The sequence below is a fragment of the Acinonyx jubatus genome, chromosome E1 (assembly GCF_027475565.1).
Source record: "Acinonyx jubatus isolate Ajub_Pintada_27869175 chromosome E1, VMU_Ajub_asm_v1.0, whole genome shotgun sequence".
Classification (NCBI taxonomy): domain Eukaryota; kingdom Metazoa; phylum Chordata; class Mammalia; order Carnivora; family Felidae; genus Acinonyx; species Acinonyx jubatus.
Genome location: NC_069397.1, coordinates 29,475,555 through 29,495,341, shown reverse-complemented (window position 1 = coordinate 29,495,341; position 19,787 = coordinate 29,475,555). Strand labels below are relative to the sequence as shown.

The 19,787-nt window shown below is 40.4% G+C and overlaps 1 protein-coding gene and 1 long non-coding RNA gene across 7 annotated transcripts in view; one reads left to right on the top strand and one right to left on the bottom strand.

Moving 5' to 3' along the window:
* The window catches only part of LOC113592640 (uncharacterized), a 59,760-nt gene extending 57,291 nt beyond the window's left edge, over positions 1-2,469 (bottom strand). For both annotated transcript variants that reach the window (XR_008293964.1, XR_003412560.2), the window contains exon 1: positions 1,931-2,469. This is a non-coding gene — a long non-coding RNA (uncharacterized LOC113592640). The remainder of the gene's footprint in view (positions 1-1,930) is intronic.
* The window catches only part of ANKFN1 (ankyrin repeat and fibronectin type III domain containing 1), a 459,993-nt gene that overhangs the window by 423,353 nt on the left and 16,853 nt on the right, over positions 1-19,787 (top strand). For all 5 annotated transcript variants that reach the window (XM_053211570.1, XM_053211568.1, XM_053211569.1 and 2 more), the window contains 2 exons: positions 10,209-10,375; positions 16,517-16,730. In XM_053211570.1, the coding sequence (XP_053067545.1) occupies positions 10,209-10,375; positions 16,517-16,730 (381 nt within the window). The remainder of the gene's footprint in view (positions 1-10,208; positions 10,376-16,516; positions 16,731-19,787) is intronic.

Here is a 19,787-nt window from a genome sequence, read left to right as displayed (position 1 = left end):
AAGATCTTATCCTGACTTTCAGAAATGAATAGCCTGGGCCCCAGTTTCTCTAGTTTTACAGAGACCCCTGCTGCCCACTGAGAATGTGAATAGGGAGGCTTTGTCTCTTCCCCATGCTTCATCTTATAACAGACCAATAAGAGGCAATTAGCAAGGATTCCGTCAGTTCAGATGAATTGTAGGATTTGTGGGGGGTGAGTGGCTGCATGGGTAGAATGGAGGCACACACACTTTGGATTGCTCCCGAGCCACCAGATTTAGCAGCACACAGGGCAACTGCCATTCTGAGACCTGGGCATCTGAATCTGAATTTATCCCTTGAGGATAAATGGATTAAGCCTCTCTGTTTCCCTTGCTCTGAGCAGGTCAGATGCCAAAAAGCTAGAATAGCAATTATTATTTTCCACAAGAGGAAGAATTATTAAGAGAAGCCTGAATCTGATTTGCAGACCGGGACTTGAGAGTCCTGGGTCCCCTATTGTGTGACACTGGCAATCACTTAACCTTTCTGCACCTTTTCTCTATCAAATGATTAATAACATTGGCCATGCCACTCTCAAGAGGCCTGGATGTGAATATGACCCCATCCAATGAGTTCCCCACCCAAAGAACATTATTAGTCCATGACATGACTGCATTGCTGTTACAAAATATAGTCTGGGTCATGGTATTTCATTTCAAGTCAATAAATATATATTAGATACCTACTGTGGAGATTCAGAGATGAGTAGGACAAAGGCTCTGCCTGCAAGGGGCTTTCAGTACAGTGGTAGGGAGTAAAATAAGGATACAAATTACTATTAAATGAGGTAGGATATGCCAAAATCGTAAGTATTAAGTGATATTGAAAAAAGAAAAGAAAACACATTTTTCTCAAATACTGTAGCAGAAAGCCACCTTGGAGGACAGGATATCTGACGTGGGTGTTAAAGAATGGACAAGATGTTAATAAACATGGACAACAGGAAAAGCTTTCTTGTCAGGGGGAGCAGAATGAGCAAAGACATGGAACAGAAGATCTCAGAAAGAGTCAGGAAAGGAGCAAGTGGTCTGGTTTGGCTAGATCAGAGAAATGATGTGAGGAAATGGTGGACATAGAGGTTATGGGCAAGTCATGGCCATATAGGGCAGTATCTTAAGAGTCAGGCTGAGGAATCTGTTTAAGATGGATCGAGAGCAGGGTTGGTGGATAGTTCAGGAGTTATTATAATAGTCCAATAGTAGGGTAGAAACAAAACCCCCCAAAAAGGAAACAAATACAGATTAAGAAACATCAGGAGTAATACACAAGACTGAGCAACTGTTTGAATGAGAAAAGGTGAAATCTACAGACTTCTAGTACTCTCATGGCTTTCAGCCTCAAAGACTGTGAGCATACTGCTGCCATTATCCACAGTAAGGAAATCAGAGAGGAAATGGCTGAGGGAAGAAAATGATGCTTTTAGCTCTGTCTTGAATGCGAAGTGTGAATTCATCCAAGTGGACATGTCCATTTGGCAGTAAAATGCAAGAGAGCAAGTTGGGTACTAAACAGAAATTTGGCCAGTGTCTATTAATAATAGCTGATGCCATGAAAGTTAATGATTTCCCAGGGACAGATCATTGACAGAGAAAAGACCTAAGGAAATACTTCAATGGAGAGCTGAGTGTCCATTCTGTGTGAAATGGTCATCATTGTTCCATGATTACAAGCAAAAACGCTCATTGGTCTTCACAGTGACAATCAATGATTTCAGATCACTCATAATAGTGTAGGACTCCCAAGACCCTGGAGGATCGACCCTCAAAGTGTCCTCTCTATCCTGCCTTCTGGGAGGCTCAAGCACTTTTCCTGGGCAGCCACACTTTGTCCTACTGCTGTTACTCTCTACAATATCCTCTCTCCACTCATTTGTTCATTAATTCAGTAAATATTTACTAAGTAACTTACCATGTGTCAGGCACTAGTCCAGGTACCAAAGAATCTGTGATGAACAAACTCCCCATGAAGCAGACATTCTCATGGAGGAGACAAACAGTAAACAGTTGAACAATCAATACTGTACATGTCAGACAGTTGTGAGGGCTATAATGAAAAACAAATTAGGGTAAGGGGCTTGAGTGAAGTGACCAGAGATACGGTTTTGTACAGGATGACCTGGGAAGGTCTCTCTACAGAAGAAACATGTGAGGAGGGACCAGAGGTTTCCATACAGTGGGAAGGACAAGTGCAAAGGCTTTAAAGTAAGAGTGTGCTTGGCTAAAAGATCAGCGTAGGTGGTGGAGTGTACTAAGCAAGAGCAACAAAGACAGGAAATGAGATCAGAGAGTCAATGGCTAGATCATGCAGGGTCCTACAGGCCATGATAAGACCTTTGGATTATCCATGATAACTCTGGATTGTACTTTAAGTGTGCTAGAAGTCCACAAGAGAATTTTTTGAACAGCAGAGTAACATATTAGAAGCTCTGCAAAATCTGGTAGCCTCCCACAAAATAATAATAATAATAATTAATAATAATAATAATAATAATAATAATGGAAACTAAAAAGCTTAACTTTGTTTAACCCAGCAGTTTCCAAATTGACCATGATTGGAACAATTTTTGGTGTGGCACTTACAAAAAAACTAAGAAAACACACTTTAGGATATGATGCTCTAGACCACTGCTTCCCAAACTTTAATGTGCGTAAGAATCACTTGGAGAGCATGTGAAAAGAGACCTGGAGTCCCACCCCAGAGATGCTGGGACGGGGACTAGAGAATTTGTTTTTCTAACAAGCTCTCCACTGATACTGTGCTGATACAATCCATGGACCACACTTGAAGTAGTATTGCCTAGAACACAGAGAAAAAGACATTTGAGGAATTTACAGAACTAGAGATGTAGTTATCATAGTATCATAGAATCCAAGAGGACCTATCTCTTTGACATATCTTACCTCTTCTTAATACTAAAAACAATATGACTGTAAGATACTATTCTTCATCTATGAAAGCCAAGGCATAGATCAAAGCCTGGGTCTCAATAGTTCCTGACTTTAAAATGTTTTTTTCCTAGAATAAAATCTACCTTCATATTCTCTTGGTCCTCCTTCATTACCATACCATTGGTGATCCAACTGATTAATGAGAACAATATAAGTTTCCAGAAAAGATCACTTGACTGGGCTTGGTTCCACTGACATACATAATTCTATTAGTCTTTTCTAGAGGTCAGGAGGAAATGTTGCCAGTAGCAGGAAATTAACACACACTAGTACAATGTCTATTATACTTCAGCACCACTAGCAACAATTTTTAAAATATTTCTCAGCCTTAGTAAGAACCATGACAGACTCTATCTTATCCCCAAAAGCAATCAAAGCTTTCCACAAGAAAATTATCATACTTCTTCCATTAGACTTTAGCCCACTAAGCATTTAATAACAATTTCTATAGGAACTTCTAAGAGCTTACTATATAGTGGGCCTAAGCCCTCAAGAAAGATGCTAAGCAATTTTTACTTGTTTTTTACAAGTAGGGACTTCTGTCTTCCATTGATAGGTCCATAGTAAAAGATCAACAGACACACTAAGCACTTCTGAGAAAGAGAACGTTACTGAAAATTCAATCAGAACTCAGAAAATCGTAAGAACACAGGAATTTTAAATGAAACTTGAAAAGGTGCAAGTTACTGGCACAGGTAAATTATAAAAAAGTTTACACTGTATTTCCGTTTGACTTGTACAAGTCACCCCTGTCCCAACAAAAGGATATGAGATTTGGCAAAGTGACCACCTTCCTGACAGCAGCCTGAGTGATCACAGATAACTTGCTAACCAGCTAAGGAAAACTGTGTCCGTGCCTATTCTAGCACTAAATAGATCTAGTAAGGACAAAATGATAAAGGAGCTTAGCCCTCTGTCTCCTCGAGTAAACACTAGACTGGGGCAAACCCATAGGCTATTCTCTCACAGGATTACTTGTAGGGGACAAGGAGACTGTCACGGAGATGTCGTGAGATCTCTGTGAGAAAGGTGGAGCTAAGGAAGGTGGTACAAGGTCCAGTCTACTCCTTCTGCTTAGCCTGAGAGCTGACACTCCGCCCATCCCACCCTTTGGATAGGAGCAGGATAGCACTCAGCGGCAGTAACAAAGCATGTGCCTGGGGATTGACAAGGGTCACTATTTAAACTGTTCCCAGAAACAAAAGGAAAAAGCCGTGTCATGAGCTCTTAGAAATTCTGTCTAATGATGTGCCATCTTGAGGATTTGCCTCGCCTGCACTGAGGAGGTGGCCCTGTCCTGACCCTATGGGCAGTCACAGTTGACAGCAGGCCCATGATAAGAAAAGTTGAATGTATTTATTTCCTTGGCTCTGTGACTCAAGCTGATTGGACTAGCAAGATTATAAAACTGGGGGATTTTTAAAAAACAGTTTGAAGCCTGGTATATATTTCATACTTAAGTGTTTGGTGCATTTTTCATTCAACAAACATTTCCTAGTTTCCACTGTATGCCAAGTACTGTGCTGGGGCTGAACATACAGATGTTAATAAGACAAAGTCTGCCCACCAGAAGCCTAGAACCCAGTAGAGGATACAGAAATCTATACCAAAAGTCCCAATATAATGAAAGCCTGGCTATAAAAGGTGGGCTATTGAACTTCAAAGGAAAGACACCTAATCCTTCCTTAAAGAAATAATATTTGAGCTAGATCTTGAATTAGAAAGAAACATCCGAAAAGGGGGGGGGGGGGCGCCTTGGTGGCTCAGTCAGTTAAGGGTCCAACTTTGGCTCAGGTCATGATCTCACGATTCGTTGAGTTCAAGCCCCACATCAGGTTCTCTACTATCGGCATGGAGCCCACTTTGAATCCTCTGTCCCCCTCTCTCTGCCCCTCCCCCGCTCATTCCCTCTAAATAAATAAATAAATAAATAAATAAATAAGTAAACAAAAAAAATGAACTTCAAAAAATATAGTGAGGGGCGCCTGGGTGGCTCAGTCGGTTGGGCGGCTGACTACAGCTCAGGTCATGATCTCGTGGTCTGTGAGTTCGAGCCCCGCATCAGGCTCTGGGCGGACAGCTCGGAGCCTGGAGCCTACTTCGGATTCTGTGTCTCTCCCTCTCTCTGTTCCTTCCCTGCTTGCTCTCTGTCTCTCTCTCTCTCAAAAATAATAAACATTAAATATATATATATATATGCACACACACACATATACATATATATATATATATATATATATATACATATATATATATATATACACACACACACACATACTTAGATAGGGCGCCTGGGTGGCTCAGTCGGTTAAGTGTCTGACTTCAGCTCAGGTCATGATCTCACGGTTTGTGAGTTCAAGCCCCACATCGGGCTCTGTGCTGACAGCTCAGAGCCTGGAACCTGCTTCGGATTCTGTGTCTGATTCTCCCTCTGCCCCTCCCCCACATGTGCTCTGTCTGCCTCTGCCTCTCAAAAATAAATAAATGTAAAAAAAAAAATTTAATATATATATATTTAGAAAAAAAGAAACATTCAGAAAAGGAAAGAAAAGGCAGGGCTAAAAAAAGGAAAATCATTTTAAACAGAAGGAACAACATGCACAAAGGCTTAAAAACCTGAGGAAATGCAGTCCAATTAAGTACACTCTTAGTGGCTCATTGTGCCAGATGCTTAAGGCACCTGAGAAGAGTGACAGGAGATGAAACTAAATATTAAAAAGGTCAGAATCACAAAGGGCTACCTATGCCATCCTAAAGAAGTTAGATTTTATCATGTAGGCAATGGGAAGTCATGAAAAGATTTTTTAAAAAGGAATAATATGGTCTTACTGGATTTTAGCAGCTCTGTGGAAGATGGATTGCAGAACAGCAAAAGCAAGGGCAGGGGGTGCTGGGGCTAGAGTCAACGAGACAGCTGAGAGAGTGGTCCAGGTGGCAATGATAAGAGCCGGAACCAAAACTGCCACAGGAGGGGTGTAGAAGAGAAAGCAGAGGCAAGAGGAACTTAGGAGTTAAAATCAACAGGACTTTGTGATTGATCTAATGTGGTTGAAGAGCAAGGTGAAGGAGCCACAGAGTCTGAATAGGGTGCTGAGATGGATAATGTTGCCATCTACCAAAATAGGAAAGATGAGGGGAGGAACAGGTTTGGGGGAGGGTAAAGATGATGAGTTCAGTTTGACAAATGATGAGTTTTGAGGTGCCTGTGGGATATCCAGGCATTGAGCCTAATGGAATCCAGGCCACAGGCTTACAAGAAATGGCACAGTCTCAACCCTCATTCCTAAGGCCCATTTTTCATGACTTAGGATACCATTCCTGAATTCCAACTGTCAACTCCTTCACTACCAGGAATCTTTAGAGGGGCATCTTGTGCCCGGGGTTCTTTCTGACACCTTGGCAAAGAAGTCATGTAACTAAATTCACCCCAGGAGGTAACCGTATTGATTTTTTAGCTTCTAAACTAGGCTCCATGACCCAGACTTATTAGGATTTTACTAAGTTAAAGATCTTAAGAAGAATATTCTACTCTCAATCCTGTTCTAATATTCTAACTCGAAATGCCTCATTCTTTCTAAAGGGTTGGGGCAAGGGTGTGAAGAAAAAATTATTTTGCTTATGATATGTGCTACATGCTGTGCTGGGCACTGTATGTATACGATATGAGTTAATCATAAGCAGGCATTACTATCAGTCTTAGATGTGGGAAAATTGAGGCTCCCAGAGATTACATGCCCACTGCCACGCAGGTAGGAACTGACAGAACTATGATTCAAACCCAATTCTGTCTGACACCTAAACGCAAGTACTTTCTACTCTATGATACTCCTAATCCAACTTCTAGTGTTGGTGCTGAATGCATTTTAGTCTGTCACTATCTTATATGCAAAAAAGAGGGAGAGAAAAAACACTGCAGAAAAGTAGACATAGTATATAAATTACTAACAAATCATGTGGTCCAGATAATGCATTGTTGTACCCTTATACCATTCTGTCTGTTAAATGCATGTGATTCACATTAGAAAAAAATTAGAAGCTTCCAGTCTATCCTCCCCTCCTCTGTGATGGCTACCAAATGTATCATTGCTAAACCACAAAAGACTATGTTAAAGTAACATTTGTTAAAGTAACATTAAAGGCTCTGGATAAAAACCACTAGTGCGGGAAAGTGAGGCGCTGTAGTTGAAAGGTCCTTACAGCTCACTGTGGTGAGTGGCACGGGGTGGGAGGGGTTGGTGTGGGCACTGTGAGACCACCCACTGATCCAAGGCTCCTACCACAAGGAGACACAACAAGAGAAAGTTATGGACACCCTGGCGTTTTAGAATTCATATGGGACTGATAGTGTTTCTTTTAAAGAAATTCTTTAGTGCCTCTCCCTAATCTCCCTATCTTCATATTTTAGAGAGAAGAGAAAAAACGGATTTTTTTTTCTTTTATTTCCTTTCTTTTTTTTTCCAACTTGGTTTGGAAAGGCAGACTGTGAGACACTTCACTCTCTTCACTCTCCAGCCAAGAGAGGACATCTGTCAAGTGCTAACAGGATATAATCCCTCCTTGAAAGGCATAAAGACACATTCAGGGAGTTACAAGGGTCAAGAGTAAGCTACGAAGTAATGGTGACTCTTTCCTGTAGAACTGCCAGCAAATATCACAGACCTGAAATACACCTTTCAAAACAGGAAAATCAAGAGCACAGAGAGAAGAGAGAACAGAGGGAAAGAGGACACTTTGGAGGAAGGGTCTGCCCTCTTCCGACCAGGATATGCATTTTTTTGTTGTTGTTCATTCAATCAATAAACATCAATTGAGAAGTTATAATGTTCCAGATTTTGAGGAAATAAAAATAGGAGACATGACTGTTGCCCTCCCAGAAATCACAGTCTAATACCAAGGCATTCAAGTAAACACGTAATTATAATAAAGCAGGGTAAGTGTCCCGATACATTTAGAAACAAGTGCTCCAGGAGCACAAAAGAGAAACTAATTCCACCTGCAGAGGAAGAGGTGTCAGTGAAGATTTCACTGCAGAGAAGACACAGTTTTAAACTGGATCTTAGAGCATCAGAAGAAGTTGACCTGAGGATATTGGTGTGACCTGAAGACACTGGTAGGAAAGGGTATTTGAGGACAAGAAAAAGGCATGTGCGAAAGTATGGAAGTGTAACAAGACTTGTAATAAATTCAGCCTGATCGAAGTTTAGGATCAACTCGAGTGGAGGGTGAAGGGTGGCTGCATGATGGAAGGAAGATATGATTGAAGATATATTCAAATCCTATATTGCAAGGTTCTTTCCTTATGGTGATAAGAGGTTTGGGGAGCATGGGTGGCTCAGTCAGTTAAGCATCTGACTTCAGCCCAGGTCATGATCTCATGGTTCGTGGGTTCGAGCCATGCGTTGGGCCTCTGGGCTGACAGCCTGGAGCCTGGAGCCTGCTCTGGATTCTGTGTCTCCCTCTCTATCTCTGTCCCTCTCCCGCTCATGCTCGCTCGCACTCTCTCTCTCTCAAAAATAAATATTAAAAAATGTTTTAAAAAGAGGTTTGATTTTTGTCCTGAAGTCAAGAAGGAGCTCTGTAGAAGTCTTTAAGCAGGGAAATAGCATGAAAAGTAGGTGTTGTGGGAGAAGTTCAATAGTTTGTCGTTTCCAGAGAGGTTCCATGAAATTAGTTCTTCTATGAAATTAGTTAGGCAAAGAAGTGCTGCACAGGAAGTGGGAAGGAAGGATCTGATACCAGAGAGAAAAACCAAGCCTAGAACTGAGAAACACCTCCTTTAAATGGTGCACACTTGGAATAAGGATGATCCACAGAAGCCCTCATTCCATTCTTCTCTTCTACTTCCATATGAGGAAACACAAACAGAGCAGATTATCCTTACACACACCAGAGATTCATCCTAGGAGGAAATCAAGCAAGCAAGTAGGCAGCGGTAAGATGGAAATTGTAAGGTGCACAGAAATCTCTCACTCTACAGAGAAGTAGGGCTTCCTACTGAGGTGTGGAGATGACAAGATGCCTCGTTTTAAGGTAGTGTGGTTTTAGCTTCCCTAAATGTCCAGGTCTAGGTCTTTGGAATCAATAGCAAAGAGGCCCAAGGGCAGTAATTAGATGTTCTTCCTAGAATTCTTCACTAAAGAAGCCAGAATAGAAATGTTTCCACCAATTTTGGAGTTATAACAGCCCTATTTCCAAAGCATGGAACAAACTAGGAAAGTCAGAGATACACAGAGTAAATAAGGCTCCTGGAAAGTGAGTCTGCAAATTCAACAATGGCCAGGAAGAAACTGGTACTACACTATGATTCAGGACGCTTTCCCCAGCTCACTGGAATCTAATGTTATGGTATGTGATCAGAGCCAGGTAGAGAAGGATGGAAAATCTGATCACCTCAGGGTACCTGCATGAGGCTGAGTCCCACACTCCTCTCTCCCTCCTCCAAGATGGAGATAAACGTTAGACTATTTCCCCTGGCCTCTGGCCCATTATCTTTTGAGAGAGGAAGGCCAAGTCTGCCAAAGACAAAAATGGTCTATCTCCTTCCAGGGCAGCTGGGAAGCAGAGAGGCAGGAGAAGGATCAAAACCCATCATACCAGGTCCTCTGGGAAGTTTTCCAGCCAGACAAAAGATAGCCTGAGAGAAGTATGCCTTGCATCTTCTGGGACTTTTGGCCTTGAAAAGAAGCATATAAGATACTTACTGGAAATCAGACATGGAAACCAAAACTAGGTTGCAAAATGCTATTTGACTTTTTTTTCCCTTTAAAGTGATAAGCAAATTTATTTTCTCAGAAATGAATATATATATATATACACATATATATATACATATATATGTGTATATATATATATATTCACACACACAGATACATAGAGAGGGATATATATAGATAGATATATAGATATAGATATAGATATAGATATAGATATAGATATAGATGATATAGATACTTACACACAGCCTCAACTTTAGGAGCTGAACATAAACTGCAGCTTGAGCCAACCCCACTTCCCCATGCCTTACCAGGACTTGGTAAACCTTAAAAGGGAATACTGTCTGACTAAAGCCAGACAACTGGCCCCTAAAGAGCACATTTATAATTTATTTATGGCTTAATATTTTCCACTGATAGGATTAATAAATCATGTTTTCATTCAACTTGTTTTCTCTGAGGTATGAATTTCTCTATTTTGATACCAGATCTTAACATGTTTTATTTTGCTTGTCCATTTTCCAGTTCATTTTTGCAGCTACAGGGAGAAATTTATTAGTCTGTATTGCCGCCTTTCTGCTGTTGTGGAGCTGGATTCTCTGAATACCCAACAGTCCCTGAGGGAAGCCATCTCAGACAGCGAGGTTGCAGCTGCCAAACAAAGACACCAGCAAGTGTTAGATTTCATTCAGGTAATCGTTTATTTCTTCTGAGGTGGAAGGAAGGAAGAAGTGGAAGGGTGGAGGGAATGAGAACCAAGCATGAGAAAGAACAGCAATCTGGGTTTACTTAAAGACAACAGTATGCAAGAGCCTGTTGATTTGGTTAAAATGTGGAGTTTAGGAAGATGTGAGTTTTTAAACAAAGGCTTAAGAAAGAGCTACATATAAATCACAGTGTTACTAAGGACTGCATCAGTCACTATGGTGGGTAGAGGTGGATTCCCATATTGGAGAGAAAAACCACTGCCAGAGGAAGTAGTGATCAGATTAGTATTCTTACCTGGGAGCCCACTGATAATTCTAACAGAAAGAAAAATTGTATTAACTCAATATCCCAGAGAAAACAGAGAAGATGACCCGCCAGTTTATGTTAACTCAAATCCAATTGGACCTGAGATTCCCCATGGTTTAGACTTCTTTCTGGCAGAGCTGACGCTTTAATGTGTGGCTACAGGGGCCAGAAAATGTGCTCCCTGTCTATGGTCTAAGTGACACCTCAGGTTCTTGTGACAGGGGCACTAATTAATTATCAAGACAATTTGAATCTCGCCTGAAATTGCCTCTAAGTCCTTTGGACAAATCTTATGATCTTTCTGCCTATATTACCCAAGTCACAAAATGAGTATAATAGTAATATCCCATGATAAATATCACTATGATACATGTTCAGTTCAATTTGGTAAATATTTGTTGAACATGCAGATGGCAAGCACTGCAAGAGAGATACAGAGTTGAATAAGATATGGTCCCTGACTGTAAGGAGTTTAAAATCCAGTAGGATAGACGAGAAATGTGTATAAATACTATTTTTAAAATGAGTTAGGTGCCAAAAGAAAAGTACCAAAAAAAATCTTTTTTTGTCAACACAAAGAAGTAAAAATTTACTTATATTTTTGGGTATAAGAAAAGTTGCCATAGAAGATGTAACTGATACCCATGCTGGGTCTGGAGGGACAGGTTGGACTACAGTAAGAGGCATTGAAAGCAAAAGTATAAACAGATAAGGCAGGAAGAATACAAAAATGGTATTTTGGGAATAATGAGTAGTCACTTGGTTGGGGCATAAATTGAGTGAAGGTAGTGAGAAAGTAGGCAGGAATGAAAGGAGCAATTAGATCAGATCACAGGGCTTTATTAAAGGCTATGGTAAGAAATTTGTACTTTATTCTGTAGGTAAGAGGGCCCTAGCCAAAGTCTTGGAGAAAGTAAGTTATAGGCCCTCATAGCTATTTAGGATAGATTCAAGGTGAGGAATAGTCCTTTGCAGTGGTATGGACATACTGGTTATTTCTTGTAAACACTCATTCTCATTGGCTATGCTCACTAGATAATTTGCATATCATTCCTGGATTTAAGGGGAAAACCAAAAGTAGGTAAATCAAATATGAAGCTATTACAATCATTTAGGAGAGAAATGCTGTGTCCTCTGTGTCCAACCTCCTAATGTGTAAAATAGGGAAGGTAATACTACCACTAGCACATAGTGTTACTGAGAGAATTCTAAAAGATAGCACATGTAAAGCACTGAGCACACTGCCTGCACATAGTAAGTATGCAGTAAACTATGTATTCATTTATTCATTAATAAGTAGGAAAAATGCTCTGATTTGGAATTTACTGAGAACTCAGGAAGACGATATTGTAATACACTCGCAAAGTGGTGAGCAGACAAATCTTATTCTACTTCTCCCGCTCTGTAAATGAGATACCTTAGACGACCTCTCAGACTAAAGAAATAAACCTTTTAATAAATCACATGTTTCCTTAACCTGAGAACGTGGTGCTCAAAAATTCAAACATTTATGGCATTTATTTCATTTCCAGTAAACGTGGAACATCGATATGGGGAAGGGGCGGGAAAGGGAAGAATGAGGCATGAGAATAGGAAAGACCGGCTTATCTTTTGAACCCAATAATAATGGACGTGGAGCAGAAGAAAACAATGACCAGAGATCAGTAAGCATACATTTTTAGTCCTGAGTACCTATAGGCCTTGGAGTAATGGACAATTTGTTTGCTCTCCAGGGCCCCAATTTTCTCGTATGTAAAATGAAAGATTTGGACTGAATGACTTTGAAGGGCCTGGTTGGCCCTAATATTTCATGACTTCTTTAACAACCATAAATGTTTTTAGAGAAACACTTCTATAACCATGCCTTAGGTTCTGTTTCTGCTTTTATTCCACTTAAGCCTCTCTGAATCCAGTGTGTTCATCCAACAAGAAAGCTGACTTTTTTCAGTCTTTCTCAGTCTCAGACCCCTCAGGACTTCCTGGCTCCATTCTTACTCTTACTCCCACTCTTACTCCTTGCTCCATTCTTTTTCACCTAGCTTAGGGCTCCATTGCCTCTTTCTCTTTTCCCTTTCATCACACCATTAAGTGGGATGGATAAAGGCAGCCCTGGCCAGCAATTCTTCAAAATTGCAGCCCATTCTAGTCTCCCAAAGCAGGTAACTTGAGAGCCCCCTCTACATACTCTCCTTCCAGCCAGCCAGGTACACGTAGACTTGGATAAAAGCCAATTCCCAAAGGGTTCAAAAAATCACTTCTACGCCAGGGTAAACCCAGATCATCTCCTGTACCCAGGCCTTCAGTGGGCTGCTTTGCTCCATCCAACATAGATAACTTCACTGACTAGAGATAATGCAGTATCATCTCTCCCCTTATCTACGTTGGGTTTCTCAATCCGCTGTCCCACTCAGAATGAAAACCAGCTGCAGCCACTCACCCGCTGGCATTCACAGCTCAGCCCACCACACACCATAACCTGCAGAGGCAACCGCCAGCCACGAGAGCATTTGTATGATTCCAGATCTAAGACAGTGTTGAAGTCACTACACAAACCAAACACTGTAAAGAGCAAGGGAGTCTATGTAAATATGGTGAGGAAAAGAAGCCAAAGAGTGCAGCCAGAAAAGGGGAGGGCCTGGACCAGGGGAGGTGTAGAAACTCATAGATAAGGCATACGGGTTTTATAGACAGCACACACAGCAGAAATGTCACAGTGTAGAGACTTGGAGCTTGGCATATTTTGAGCTGCTAAAGCCTAAAGGGCAATTAGGCTATAATTTATACGCTGTAATGCTTCAAATGCTCCTAAGCTGTAATAGAAACACAGCTCATTAAATATAGCCAATCTATCATCCCCTCAAGCACCTTGTAACTGTGCTGTGAGAAAACCAATCACCTTTACATTTTAATAAAAATATTATCTTGCCTGAGCACAGAGAAAGGGTGTAATTTATGGGATGAAAACCAAAAATTTTAAAGGGCAGGGTGAGAAATGGATGCAGAACTTTTAACCAACAGACCTAGGGAGTTCATGGTCTTTCTTTTTAAAAATGTGTCAGCAAGTCTTTAGAAGCTGAATTTGGACCTTAAAATCAGGGGGATTATGTTGTCAGTTATTTTTAGATCAACAGTATAAGGTAAAATGGGTGAAAATTGTACTGCTTTTAGAGCTACTTAGCTAAGTCTGCTAAACTCAGGCCACGGGCCTCCCTGTACAAATGTTTTACATTTTTATTCAGTTAATACTTCTCCACTTCATCACTGAGAAAAAATAACAAATAAACATTGTTTATACAGACAATTTTAAAATCTATACGCTAAATCTCACTATCCATCCTCAGCAATAAGGCTGAAATAATCTTATCCAAAGAGAGTATGTGGATTATTAATAATTGTATTAGTTTCTTAGGGCTGCTGAGACAAATTACCACAAGCCAGGTGACTTAAAACAACAGAAACTTATTCTTCCACAGTTCTGGAGACTGGAAGTCTGAAATCAAGGTGTTGGTCAGGCCACAGTCCCTCTGGAGGCTCTAGGGAAGAACATGTTCTCTGCTTCTGCCAGCTTCTGGTGGCTGCTGCCATTCCTTGACTTGTGGCCACATCACTTCAATCTCTTGCTCTGTGGTCACACTGCCTCCTTCTCTTCTGTCTGCCAATCTCACTCTGCCTCACTCTTGTAAGAATGTCTTTATGAGGACATTTGTCATTGAAATAGAGTCCAGCCCAATAATCCAAGATAAACTTCCTTCTCAAAATCCTTAACTGAATCACCCAGTTTGGCAGACAAGGTAATATTTACTCTTCTATCATAGAAGGCAATATTCACAAATTCCAGGGATTAGGACATGGGCATATCTTGGGGGAGGCCACATTCAGCTTCATACAATAATCATGATTGTCATTTTAACAACTTAAAACTTTACAACAATGTATACTTTATACAGTGCACTATCTACATTATCTTACTTAATACTCATAATAACTCTGTTGGGGGGGTAGAGATGTAAAGAATTAGGTAACCATTCATTCATTCATTCACTCACTGAGCAATCACTATTGAGTAGCTACTCTTTGCACAGCCAAAAACAAAAGACAGAAATGCACAGTTCCTGTCCTTAGAAGGCACTCTAAAAGCTGTCCACAGTCAGTAGTGCCTTTAAGATAACTTTGAGACAAGAGTGCTACATGAGGTAGGACCAGTAGAAGCCAGCTGAGAGAGCAACAATCCCAACAAGAAAATCTGTCCAAGTCTCCTCTAGGATTCCCACTTTGGTTTTACCTGCTGAACTTCAGTTCGCCCCCTTTACAATGCTCCATGCGTCCTCATGACCTGCCCACTGTTGACTCTCCTGCCCAACTCACTGCCTAACAAAGGCTGAAACTCAACCAGATGCTTTCATTACCAGCCCTGAATACTCTGCCAAATCCAGAATAGAAAGCAATGGACAGTGGCTCTTGACCACACTAGTTCACTCTAGCTTGCCTGTCACTCTGAACATGGCAGTCTATCACAGTTTCAGACTCTACTCTGTGTTGTGGATATTCTTAAAGGCTATCCTTTAAGTACAGATTAATCTTTAAAATTTCTATAATCAGCCCTTAACCTTGCAGTATTCATACAATTAACATCTTCTACCTGGAAGTTGAGTGCCACCAATTTTCCAAATGCCCTTCAAAAATAAATCACAAAGTGTCAGAGCTAAAAGGGACCTTAGGCATCATCTAGTCCAACCTCCTCTTTTTACAGTTCAGTAAACGGTCCAGAAGTTAATGGCTTGCCAAAGGCACCCAGGTGAAATTAGACACAAAGCCTATCACAAGCTCCAGGGTCCCATGAAAAAAATGTATAACTGACATCCCCTCCTTGGAAAGTCAGAATAACCAGCAAGTTTATGGCCAGTGTCTATTAAGATCTGGGAGACTGTCATCCACAGAGGCAGACTTTTATTTACACTAATATGCTTCAGAAAAATGACAATTGTACTCTATAATGAAAATATTGTTGAATTTACTTTGGTAATTTTCTGATAACCCTGAAACCAAAATGGTAACAACATAGAATGGACTACCCTAAAAATGTAAGGATATTTTAATTACTTAGGAATAAGCTATTTAAACTGTTTTGTACTTCAGAAGCACTTATTTTATATGTACGAAAGTAATAAGTTTAATATATAAAGTTATTTCTTTTCTATTAAAATAGATCCAAGAATCTCTGCTTAGCAAAATATTCCAGTAATGCTGTGCTTTTCTATTTCGTATAGAAGAACTAAAATTGCATTTCTTTCTTCAAATATTCTGAAATTTAGACTTTATCATATCCCTTCCTCACAATACCCTAATGAGGAATATTTCATCTTAAGCTGAGAATTAATAACACTTCATATGTGTGAGAAATGTACTCTGCAGTACAAAGCACTTACAAATTCATCATTTCACCCAATCATCATAGCAGTCCTATGAGATATAAAAAAAGATATGTAAAAAGGTTTTGTCTACATTCACAAATAAGGCAACAGAGGCTGAAAGAGGCCTAGTGACTTGCCAAAGGTTATTACAGAGCTAAAAGTGGGGGTCCCAGCTGGAATTCAGATCTTCCACGACTTGCACCAGATGATATAGCCTCTCAGGTAAAAATATGCAAGGCACAAGAGATGATAAAGAACAGGATTTTCTGGCTTAGCAAACCTACGTTGAAAATATTTTACTCAAAACCAGTACTGTGGAAAATGTATCATCTTGGATTCTCAGGGAAACTTACTCTTTTTTCAAACCTGTTTGGCAAACTTAAAGTCTTTTATAATTTCATTCCAAAGCAAATAGATGAAGTTTGGCGCGAAATGAGATGGATCATGGATGCTCTACAGTATGCAAGATACAAACAGCCAGTTTGTGGCTTACCCATCACGAAGCTGATAGACCCCTCAGATGGGCAGAACCTCAAGAAGATCAACTCTACATCCTCACATATCGACTGTCTTGCATCCCCATCCCCATCCCCAGAGATGCACAGAAGAAAGGCTGTGAGTGGTAAGCAATGAGATCTAAAGACCCGTATTTCAGTCACCAGACTCTTGGTCCTATCTCCACTAATGAGGCTCTTTTATGGTGAGGCATTGGTCTCAGTAAGCAGGAGGAAACACTATATAGTGGTAAGAGTCTAAAAGCAGAAAGGGATCAAAATCAGAACAGTGGAGGGATAGGAAACTAGGGCAATAACCTGAGATTAACTCCATCCAGCAGTGGAGAAGCTTTAGTCCAGTTCTAGCCTGAGTTTCCCAGATATAAAAGGACACAGAGCAGGGATAGGGCCTCAGAAATGCAGAATGGGGACTGATATGGTGCCAAGTGTGGACCAAGTCAGCCAAGGGAATCTGACCAAAACCAAGTAAGGAAGGAGATAAGGCCCAGCCTCTAGTAAATAGACACTGGACAATAAAGAGGCAGGACATAGGTCCCAGCCTGGAGAAAAGTTCAGGGTGAACTCACCCAGCATAGCACCAGTGTCCTGGGGTGGAAGATGGGAAAGAAAGAAATCTTGGATAAATAGAATCCTGACCCCTGGGGCGCCTGGGTGGCTCAGTCGGTTAAGCGTCCAACTTCAGCTCAGGTCATGACCTCATGGTTCCTGTGTTCAGGCCCTGCGTCGGGCTCTGTGTTGACAGCTCAGAGCCTGGAGCCTGCTTCAGATTCTGTATCTCTCTGCCCATCCCCTGCTTGCGCTCTGTCTCTTTCTCTCTCCAAAATAAACAAAAAAAATTTTTTTAATAAAAATAAATAAAAAATAAAGCATCCTGACCCTGAAGCCAAATAAGTAGGTTGGCCTCATCATGGATAAAACAAGCAGGAGACAACTTTCAGGCAGGCTGTAGGAGACACCTGGCACATCACCTCTACTCTTGGGAATGGAGTTTGGAGTTTACAAGGAAATGCTGAGAACAAAACATGGCTGGGTTAACACAGAGTTCTACAAAATACCTCTGGCTTATAAATAGAAAGCATACTAATCAAAGGCAATATAATTCTTAGGATATGTTGAGACTAGTGCCATTTCCTAGTCAATTAAAATAATGGCAAAGCATCTTTCTTGATTCTATAGCTTATAAAAGCTCCCAATTCTGTAAGCTTTACAACAAGAATTAACATTTTTAACAAACAGTTCTGAAATATGGGCTTGTCCCATAGGGGGCAGCATGGTGTAGCTGAAACAGCTTGGGCTAAGAAATCAGAGACCTGGATTCAAATCCCAGACAATAAATTGTAGGTATCACATTTGATGTTATTACTCTTATTATAGAAAACTTTAGTGGGGATGTAAACCTTTTCTATAAGTAAGCTTATGTATGCTCCTATATTTTAAAAATGTCAGTGTCCTAAAAATCAAAACTTGGCAAATGAAGAACTTGAGAGACAGCTAATTTACATTCCCAAAGGATTCTATGATTTACCCAATAATTTTTTAAAGAACTCTGTTAGTAGATTTCCTCAAGTGAGTTTTGTAGATTCCCACTTAGCTGGACATACAAATAAAATGCCATCCCTGCCATAAGCTAGTTTAGTGGGGGAGACAGATACATTAACAAAATTTCATGGTAACTGCATATATGCTATGATGAGGAAATGTATAGGGTGCTGTGAAGTCTATCGGATGTGTTAACCATAAACCATAAGATCAAAGAGACCTTCCTGGAGGGGAGACGGGGTGACAAAATACTGAAGGATAAGCAGGAGTTGAGCCAAAAAAAAGAGGAAAGAGGAGAGCACTTATGGGCAAAGGAAGCAGAGTATGCAGCTGTATTGTAGTTCAGGGAACTGTACGCAGTCTGGCTGAACTCAGGATCCAAGAACATTGTTTAGCCTTTTTATTTTCTCATTAAAAAAATACTTATTGGTTATCCACCAATAACTTCAGGTACTTCTTGTACTCTTGAGGTAATAGGGAGGGATATAGTGATAAAGTAAAGTTTCCACTTCCATAGAGCTTACATTCTAGAAAAAAATGGTAATGAAAACGTAAACAAACAAGATAATTTCAGAAAGTGAAAAACTTCCAATATATAATGCAAAACAGGAATCAAGATGAGCGAAGGGGATGAGCAGGGAGAAGGGAGAGTGTTGAATTCACTAAGATGATCAACAGAGACCTATCTGTGAAGATTACATTTGAAGCAACCACAGAAAAAGGAGCCAGTAATGCAAAGATCTGGAGTTGGAATATTCCAGGCAATAAAACAGCAATAGGCCCTGAAGTGGGTCAGGGATGAAAGAAAGCCAAAGTCACTGGAGCAGAACAAATAAAGGGGCTACTGGTGAGAGAGAAGGTAGAGAAAAAGGCAGGGGCCAGACCAGGCAGGGGCAAGATAAGAAGTTTGGATTTTATTCCACTTGTGATGGAAAGCCACTGGAAACTTTTAAGCAAGGATTGATGTGGTCTGAATTACTCTTTAAAATCAAATCTGGCTTTTGTACGAAGAGACCATAGTGGGACAATACTGGAATCAAGGAGATCAATTATAAAGCTAGCCACAGAGGGATACCAAGTTTTCTGGCTTGAATGTCTCTGGATAGCATGATGCCATTTATGAAAAAAAAAAAAAGTTAGGAGAAACAAGCTTGGGTAGTTGGGCATGTTGAATCTGAGTTAGTTTCAGGACATTCCACACAAAAAGAAACATGCAATAGAAAAGGATTATGGGATCTGGAGCTCAGGAAAGAGAAGTGGACTAATAACATGGATTTAAGAATTGTTGACATACGAATGATGTAGCTACAAAAATGCTTGGGATTCCCTAGACAGAGTAGTTAGAGTATGGAGAGGAGAGTCTGAAAGGATCCCCGTGGAAAGAACAGCAAGACTTTTTAAAGCAGGAAGAACCCATCAGAAGAAGATAAAACAACAACAACAACAACAACAACAACAACAAAAACCCAGAGAGTAGTGTCACAGAAATTAAAGCATGTCAAACAATAGTGAGAGCTTAAACAAAACTGAAAAGCTTCTATTGGGGTCGTTTATTTTATTTTCAACAAGGGAGTCATCCGTAATCTGGAGACAGCAGTTTGTGAAGGGAAGGAGATATAAACTGA